The sequence below is a fragment of the Lepus europaeus genome, chromosome 4 (assembly GCF_033115175.1).
Source record: "Lepus europaeus isolate LE1 chromosome 4, mLepTim1.pri, whole genome shotgun sequence".
NCBI lineage: Eukaryota > Metazoa > Chordata > Mammalia > Lagomorpha > Leporidae > Lepus > Lepus europaeus.
Window position 1 is genome coordinate 698,277 of NC_084830.1, and position 8,844 is coordinate 707,120.

General features: G+C 64.1%; 1 protein-coding gene across 1 annotated transcript; it reads right to left on the reverse strand.

Moving 5' to 3' along the window:
• Positions 1-348: 348 nt before the first annotated feature.
• GRINA (glutamate ionotropic receptor NMDA type subunit associated protein 1) lies at positions 349-6,523 on the reverse strand. Its single transcript, XM_062187886.1, has 7 exons — positions 6,428-6,523; positions 5,114-5,486; positions 4,923-5,035; positions 4,646-4,846; positions 4,400-4,528; positions 4,172-4,315; positions 349-4,085 (listed from the first exon to the last, which is right to left on the reverse strand). The coding sequence occupies exons 2-7, from the start codon at positions 5,460-5,462 to the stop codon at positions 3,936-3,938; spliced, it is 1,086 nt and encodes a 361-aa protein (XP_062043870.1). The 5' UTR covers positions 5,463-5,486; positions 6,428-6,523; the 3' UTR covers positions 349-3,935.
• Positions 6,524-8,844: the final 2,321 nt, after the last annotated feature.

Consider the following 8,844-nt stretch of genomic DNA (forward strand, 5'->3'; position numbering starts at 1 on the left):
TCCCAGTTCAGACTTTGGAGTTTAGCACCTCCTGCAGCCCACACCTCACCTCCGTGTACCTGCTCCGCTGTCACGCCTCTCTCAGGCGTCCCTTTTTCCCACCTGGTCTCCCCAAATGCCTCCAGCTTTCCCCTGGGCTGACAGTTTTGCTGTTTGTTTGTTCACTCCTGAAGTGCCTCCCCACTAATGCTGAGGTTGAGCCAAGGTCCAGAAGTCTGCAGTGTTCTCTGTCCTGGTCCTGGGCCAGTTACTGCTTGTGTGGCTCATGCTGTGTGCAGTTCGTTCGTTCATTCATTCATTCATTCCATGTGTTTAAATTTTTTAAAAATTATTTATTTGAAAGGGAAACAGAGAGAGATATAGAGACAGGGAGAAATATTTTCTATCTTCTGGCGGTTCCCCACATGGCTGCAACTACCAGGGCTGGGCCAGGCTGAAGCCAGGAGCCTCAGACTCCATCTGGGTCTCCCACCTGGGTGGCAGGGGCCCAAGCACTGGGGCCATCGTCCACTGCCCCTGGAATGCGTCAGCAGGAATCTGGATTGGACGTGGAGGAGCTGAGACTTGGACTGGCACCGCCGTTTGGGATGTGTTTCAAGGGGCAGCTTAACCTGCTGCGCCACATCGGCCACCCCCGTATTTGATACCTGTGGTGTGCCGGGCTCCAGGCACAACGCTGGAAACTCACAGGTCACAGCCCCTGTCCTGAAGGTGCTTCCAGTCCAGGGATTCTGAGCGAGGCCCTGGTGAGCCAGAGACAGGGGCACAGGGCACCTGCGCTGGGCGAGGTCCAGGACCAGCCCTCCCTGTGGTTTTTAAGAGGGGGAGAATGTGCTAGAGACACGGATATTTTCACAGACGCCTGTGTCATCACCAGTGGGTTTAATTGTGACGTCTGTAAATAAATGTTGACTGAAAATAATTTTGCTTTCTTTGGCTTTAGTTCCCTGTGTCAGTGGCCTGCCTTGCCGCCCCCAGGACATCCTGTGGTTGGACCAGTCAGGTGACTGCTCCCCGAGGGGGAGGGCAAGCGCACAGCAGGGGGAGCTGTGGCGAGAGGGCACCAGGAAGGACTTCTCACAGCAGAGTGGGTGCTGGCAGCAAGGGGGTTCGTCCTGAGGCTGGGTGTCTCAGCACACCTCATTGGGGAGGATAATTCGAGTGGGACTGGCCAGGGAGAGCCGCTTGGCCCTTCCGCGGCTGCTTTGCTGCGCCCCGACGTGATTGGAGGGGGCCTTGATCCCTCACTGTCACAGAGTAGCCTCCTGTTAGGTTCCTGTTCTGTGCTGCTCATGCTCGGAGCGCCAAGGCCTCTATCTGTGATGCCAGGCCAGCTTCTAGCAGTGCCCAGGCCTCTATCTGCGATGCCAGGCCAGCCCCACATAGCGAGGCCAGGCAGATAGGACCTGCCCAGCCCCCAGAGAGCAGGGTGGAGGTGCTGCTTCTCACCCTGCTGGCCTCATGGTTGCTGTGCCTCCGTCAGCTTCATCAATTGGGCACTTTCTACCTATCTGGTTGCCCAGCAGCCAGACCGTCAGGTGCTTGGGCTCCCCACGGCAAGGAGCAGCTGCTGGAGACGCCCAGTCTGACCTGGCTGGGTGCTGGGTGCTGTCTGCTGACGACTGTGTGCCCCACTGTTTGCTTACGGCTCCTCTCTGGCTGCTCCCTTCACCTGTCCTCACCCCACACCCGCTCTGGGACCTTCTGTCAGTGGACCCCCCTCCTGAGCGCTCTCCCTTTGCTCTGGATTCCCTGGCCTCCTGGCCCAGGCCCAGACCTCCGGCCCCAGCCTCTCCCTCTCAGCCAGAGTCTGTTCCCTCGGGAAGCTCCCGAGCAAAACTGTCTGTGCCATCCGTATTCCTGAACTCCTCCTCCTTCAGCTTGACGGATATTCTGTGAACTCCGTGTTGTTTTCCTCTTCAGTGCCAAGTCCGGGGAGCCTGCGAGCTACCTCTCGGGGGGCTCCTTTTTCACCTGTCAGCCTGCTTACAGCACTTGCTGGGCCCTGGATGAGGAACTGCACCTGCTCAAGGAAATACTGGAAAAGGGGTGGAGGACCAGGGGCCTGTGGCCTGCCCCGATGGAGGCTTGCGACCGCGGTTAGCCCCTGGGTCACCCTGGGAGCGAGGTAGACTCCAGGAAGGGCTGTGGTCACCGGGAAGGCAGTGCCCCTCCCTGCCCCAGCTGAGAGGCCACAGACTGCTACGGTGCTGCGAGGCGGGGCCCGCTTTGGCTCAGGTTGTGCAAGGTCGGGATTGGGGGCTGAGGGGCTGAGCGGGAAGGCAGCTGGGAGAGTCAGTAGTGGGCAGAAGGCAGGGCCTGAGCCAGGACTAAGGAGTGTGGGCTTCATCCTGAGGGTGCCTGGACAAAGGTTTGAGGAGGTGGGTCATGTGACCTGGCGGAGGACAGGCCCGAGAGGCCGAGGGGAGGAGCACGGCTTGCTCTGGAGCACAGGAGCCGGTCTGGGGAGGAGCACGGCTTGCTCTGGAGCACAGGAGCCGGTCTGGGGAGGACAAACTCAGCTTTGAGCAGGCCTCGGCTGGGGTGCCTGTGGGCGCTGGGGTGGCGCTGGCTTGGGGTATGTGGGGCCCTTTCACGCCCTAAAGTGCTGCCCCCAGTTAAATGAGCAGACTGACAGGGTGGTGGGGAGGAGCCTTGAGAGGTTCTCAGGCCAAGGTGGCTGGAAAGTCGTGGGGACGAGGGTCTCGGGGTCACGCCCCAGGCCAAGGCAGCCAGGCCCCCTGGGGAGGGCATGGAGCTGGCTGACCGGTGGGTAACACCGTAGCGCCCATGGCGGGAGCTAAGTAGCAAGCACAGGGAGGTGTGCGCACGGCAGTCTGCCTGGCTGAGCTGCTGGTCTCGGTTCAGGCCTGGGCAGCAGCTCCTGTCTGCAGTTTCTTGTGGGGAAGATGGGGAGGGAGAGAACCTTTGTCCAAATCCCTACCAAGATGGACTGCACAGCAGCCAGGAGGGCCCGCCGGGGCCTGCGGAGCGTGACGGCTAGCGGGGGTGGGGGCAGTGACCTGGGCCGCTGCCCTCAGGCCTGGACAGCAGGTGAGCCGCTCCCAGACCCACCGTCCTGCCGAGCTGTGTCCAGAGGGAGCAGGTGGCAGACAGCCCTGCCGCTTCCCAGCGCGCGGCCTGGGCACCCTGTTCAGCTAGCTCGGGCAGCCTCGGGTCCCTGTCCCTCCACTGGGAGTCCTAGCACACGCCGTACAGGGTGCCTGGGAAGGTGGCGAGGAAAAGGCAGGGGGGGGCAGAAGCAGAGCAAAGGATCAGCCGCTGTCATTAACCTGCAGTGTTAGTCCTGTGCTCCCAGCAGCAGGCGTGGCCGCAGCTCCCTCTCCAGCTCGCGGAGCAAGTGACAGTGAGAAGAGCAAGGAGAAGGCGGAGAGCAGGTCCATTTATTGGGATTTTAGTGACAGCAGGATGGCAGGAAGGCTTCCTCCCCCAGACATGCCGTCCTCTGCCCTCAGGGCTCAGCACAAGGGGAAGACCCCGCCCCACACATCCCCAGGTAGAGCAGCACTCGAGGGTGGGGTGGGGAAGGGGGGGACTCTATGCTGGGCTGGGGAGCTGGGACAGGAGGGGAGACGTGCACCCTCACCTCTTGGCTCGATCCCTCTCCCCAGGGACCTGGTGTTGCCCCCCAGACCCTGGAGTGGGCTGGCAGACGGGCTTCATGCAACAAGTAGACAGGAAAGGCTCGGACACGCAGCCCCGGAGCCCCTGGTGGGAGGGGGAGGCTGGAGGGGCCATGCTGTGGCCAGAGCGGTCCAAACGGAGTATCTGCAGTGTACGGACAGGAGTGCTGGGAGGGGCTCCCTCAGCCCCGGGACCAAAGGTAGGGGAAGTACAGATGGCACCGCCATGCCAGGGGCAGGGTCCAGTCAGCCAGGCCCCTCGAGCAGCGCGTGGACAGCTGGCGGCTCAGGCTACTCCTTGGCACGGCCGATGATGGTGAGGATGTACAGGAAGATGTTGATGATGTCTGTGTACAGGTTCAGGGCTGCAAACACGTACTCCTCTGGGCTCAGGGACAGCTGCTTGTTCCCCAGCAGCAACTGAGTGTCCACTGCCAGGAACTGGGGCGACAGCACGGCGGTGTTGAGGGCCTGCCCGCTGGGCACGCGGGCCCCCCGGCGCCCAGGGCAGCCCCCACCCTACTCACGCAGGTGAAGAGCAGGGCGCCCAGCGAGGCGTACACGATCTCCAGGATGCGATTCCGGATGAAGATGCAGAGGATGGCGAAGATGAAGAGCACCACCATGCTCACCAGGAGCACCCCCATGCACGAGGTGAAGTCGTAGCGGGTCTGGGGAGGAGAGGGCAGGCTGTGGGCCAGCCGGGGGAGGCCGCCGGGCCCGGGGCTGCAGCCCCGCCCTGGGGGACCCCTCACCTGCATGGAGAAGATGACCACTGTGAAGCACACAGCTGTGGTGATGCCCACAGCCATGATGACCGCCTCCGTGTTGTAGAAGCTGGCGATCATGCCCACCATGTAGGATAGGCTGACGGTCAGGATCGACTGTGGGGAAGAGGGGGCGCGCTCAGCCTGGGGGGCGCAGGGCAGCCAAGCCCACACAGCAGACAGACACGTGTGGTCGTGGAAGCCTGGGGCCAGGAGCTCAGGTTTCGGGGTTACCAGGGCAACGAGGTTCCAGGGGTGTTTTCTCCGGAAATCGCCACAACAGCTGAGGACGATGAGAGAGACGAAGAAGACGGCGTAGGAGACATAGTAGGTCCAGACGTTCTCGCGGACGAAGCTCTTCACATTGCCGACGAAAGTGAACACGGCCACCGTGGACAAGGTCACCGACAGCTGCAGGGTCAGCACCAGGAACACCTGGGGAGGGGGCGCCTCAGAGCCGGGACCCTCCCCCCCGCCGGGTGCCGCCCACCCCCAGGCCCCGCCCACCCACCTTGCGAATGAAGGCCTGCCGGACGCTCTTGTCATCCCAGTTGGCCGCGGGGAAGTCTTGGTTGTCGTAGTAGGACGGGGGTCCCTCCTCCTGGTAGTTTCCGTGCTGGGGTGCTGAGGGGCAGACGGACAAGCTCAGCGCCACTCAGAGCCCCCCCACCCCGCCCCGCCCCACCCCACCCGACAACTCACAGTCTGGGTCTTGTGCTGGGAAGGCCTGTGGCTGTCCATAAGGGTTGGGGGGAAAGGGGCTCTGCGGATACGGCCCCTGTGGGTAGCCCCCTTGGGGGTAGGGCCCCTGTGGGTAGCCCCCTTGGGGGTAGGGGCCCTGTGGGTAGCCTCCTTGGGGGTAGGGGCTGGGGCCGTGGGGGTACCCTGGCTGACCATAGGGGGAGGGCTGGAAAGAGGGCTGTGGGTAGGGGGCCCCAGGGTAGGGAGGCTGCGCATAGGGAGGCATGGGGGCCTGGGGACCCCCAGGATATCCAGGGTTGGGTGGAGGGTAGCTGTCCCCAGACACCAAGAAACTCTTTTCATGGGACATGGCCTCCGGTTCTGTGGACTGCCCCTAGAGGAGAGAGAGAGAAGGGTTAGCCATGCCTGTCACCGCAGCCAGCCCCGCGGCGGCCACACCTGCGGCCCAGAACCCAGGAGGAAGGAGGGCAACCGACCTCTGCCCCCTGGCTGCTTGCGGCCATAGAGCCGGGAGGCCCAAGCAGGCTGCCCTGGGCAGGGGCTGCTCCGGGCGCAGGGGATGGATGGCTGTCAGCCCCGGGATCCTGAGCCGTGCAGGCGCTCGCTGGCCGCCGCGGCCCCTCCACACCCCCACCGCCCGCAGGGTCAGCTCAGCCCGTTGGGGGCTGGGGGCGCGGCCTGGGCTGTGTGGGGGTGTGCCAAGGTCCTCCCCTCCGCATCCGCCCCTTAAGCAGCTTTAAGGGGCCAGAGTCGGGGGCTATTTCTATCCCAGGAAATCCCCACACCATCTGTGACCAACGACAGCCCTGGCCCCCCCTGACCAGAGCAGGGCCCGCCGGTGTTGCGGGGGGGGGGGGGAGTAGCAGGCCTCGATGCGCTGCCGCCGGGGTGTCTGCCAGTGGGGTACCGGCAACAGCGGGGTGCGGGGGTGTGGGGAGAAGTAGGCGTCCAGAGGGCGTGTGAGGAACAGAACAGGACTGGGGGCGAGGCGGGTGGGCGCAGCGGCCGCGGAACGCACACCGAGGCCGGGGGGCCCTCCTGCCAGGCCGGGGGTGGGGGGAGCTCGGGGCTGTGGGTCCTGCCCCCGCCGCAGCACACCTCCCCCCCCTCCCGCTTCGGGCCGCCGCGGCTCCCCGCCCCCACCGCCGCCGCCGCCGCCATCCCCGGCCCCGCGAGGGCCGCGCGACCGGCCGGCCAGACTGACCGGGCCGCAGGCGGCTCTGCTGGGCTGCGCAGGGCCCTCGCGGGGGCGGGGGCGGCCGGCTTGGCGGCTGCAACCGCTCAAACACCGCTGGGCTCGGACCAGGGACTCACCGCTCGTGGGGCGCCGCAGGCCGGTGCGCACTGTGTCCGCTGCGCGGCCGCGCGGTGATGGCCGGTGCGCCAGCACCCGCACCAGCTCAGCGGCCGGCTCTGCTGGGCCTGCGCCTGCGGCTGGGGAGACGCAGCGGGGCCTTGTGACGGGGCGGGGCAGGGGCGGGGCTGGGGGCGGGGCCGGGGCGGGCTGGACTGGGAATGCGGGGTTTCCGCGCGGACCAGACCCGGCTCGGTTTATCTCGTGTCCCCGGTCTCAGCCCCAGCCCGGGCCCCGCAAGGCTGCCGAGGGTGGGGTCGGGCTGTGGGAGCCGGGGGGTTCTGGGGGCAGAGGCCTGGTGTAGCCAATTCGGCTTTCTGCTCTGGGAGTTTAGGAATGTATTCCTAAACGGAAGACTTGCTGAAGCAGCCGAGGACCCTCCCTCCCTCCTTGGCCTCAGCACACAGCGTTCAGCTCCCTTTTTCACCCAAGCCCCTCCAAAATCAGGAATCCTGGGCATTTTCTCCCCAACGCTGCAGGGCTCAGGTATAGACCTTATCAACCGCAGGCCTGAGGCTGGGCAGGCCCTCGACACCTGGGGCCTTGGGACCCTCCTCAGGCTATCGCCTCTCCCAGCCCTGAGAGACTGGGCTCAGGCTCCGCCTTGTGCCTGGGTGGTCTGGCTCCACTGGCAGAGGGGACGCCCGGCCACACCTTTGCACGTGGAGGTGGTGGTACTGATTTCAAGCTACCCCAGTTGAACCATGAGTCCACAGAAAGCACTGGACACTTAGCAATCTGGGTGGTGGCACTGAGAGAAAGAGTGAGCTTCCACTTGCTGGGTCACTTTGCAAATGCAACAGCCAGGACTGGACCGGGCCAAAGCTGGGAGCTCCACCTGGGTCTTGCGGAGATGCCCTAGGCCCCCGGCAGGGAGGAAGGCCCGGTAAAAACCCCGGCAATAAGAGAGCCTCTCGTGACGGAGAAGCCCCAGCCAGCGGCAGTCTGCCTCGGACACCTGGCTCCGGGCTGCCATCGCGTTACACAGCAGAGAGAGGCCCGGCTGGCTGCTGCTCTCTTGCAGGGTACCGTAATACTTCTAACCCAGCTCAACCCGCTGTGCGCTCCTGCCGTCTAACACCTGCGACACGACTCTTCCCCACGGCGGCAGGGCTGCGAGACCTTGAGCCCTCACCTGCTGCCTCCCAGTGGCAACGGCAGGAAGCTGGGTGGGCAGCAGGTGGAACTTGACCCCAGGTCCTCCTGGGTGTGACTCAGAAGTCCCAAGCAGCAGCGTGACTGGCCGCAGCACAGTGCTCTCCCGGGACCCCAGCTCTTACCATCAGTGACCCCCGGAAGACTGACCTTGAGGGTGGGCGAGCGTGGCAGAGGTTAAGTAAGAGGTCAGGTTCAGGTGCGGATCTGGCTCGGACCAGAGTGGGGCAGCAGAGCTGGCCCTTGGCCCCCTGGAGGAGCAGCAGTGGGGTGGGGTTTCAGGTGGAGTGAAGGACAGTGGGGGATGGAAAGCAGTAGTGAGCATAACTCTTTTTTAAAGATATTTTCTTTGAAAGAGTCAGAGAGAGAGAGAGAGAGAGAGAGTTCTCCCTTCACTGGTTCGCTCCCCAAATAGACACAATGCTGGGATGCCAGAAGCCAGGAGCCCAGAGCTCCATTCAGGTCTCCCACGTGGGTGGCAGAGGTCTGTCTGCCACTTAGTCTGTCTTCCACTGCTTTCCCAGCTGTATTAGCAGAGCTGGATTGGAAGTGGAGCAGCTGGGACTCGAACCAGTGCTCGGATGGGATGTTTGCGTTGCAGGCAGCAGCTCACCTTGCTGCACCACAGTGCCGGCCACTGGAGGGCAGTCCTCTGAGGGGCTGGAAGTGAAGCAGCTGGCAGCAGGGAGCTGGTTGGAGCAGGAGTGTGGATTCCAAAGGCACAGCCTGGCGTGTTCATGGGCCTTGTGCGCACCCCCGTGTCCCCTGGTTGAGGGGACGTAGCCGCGGCAGTGAGGTGTGTCACTGAGGTGCCTGTCCCCTCCTGGGGTCAGCCATGATAGCAGTGACAATGACAGCTAAGAGGGCATGGCTAGGTGGGTGCTCAGGCTGGAGGGGCCCACAGTGCTGGAACAGGAGCACTCAAGCTCAAGTGTGGGGGCTGCTCACTCAGCAGGACCCTTGTGGGTCCCTCGCAGGCGTAATGCACCCAGAGCATCTGGGAAAGCGGCCAGGAGCTGGCCTGGAGCCCCTGCCTGGGCGCTGACGCAGGCTCCTTGGGTCCTAATTCAGAGGATGATTGGCCTTTTCGGGGCCACAGGGAGAAGTGAAGGGCCTGAAGCACCCCCGGAGGGTGTTCCCACCCATCCTGCTATCTGGGGGTTTCTGGGTCAGGTTGGGGGAGGGCCCAGCCAGAGAGAAAACACCTGAGCCACAGTACCCA

Bases quoted from the DNA above. Each gene is read 5' to 3' on its own strand.
- GRINA (XM_062187886.1), bottom strand. From the start codon at position 5,462: ATGTCCCATGAAAAGAGTTTCTTGGTGTCTGGGGACAGCTACCCTCCA. The intron at 4,847-4,922 runs GTGGGTGGGCGG...CCCCCTCCCCAG, and splicing joins GGCAGGCCTTCATTCGCAAG to GTGTTCCTGGTGCTGACCCT. The intron at 4,529-4,645 runs GTAACCCCGAAA...TCTTCCCCACAG, and splicing joins CCTGGAACCTCGTTGCCCTG to TCGATCCTGACCGTCAGCCT.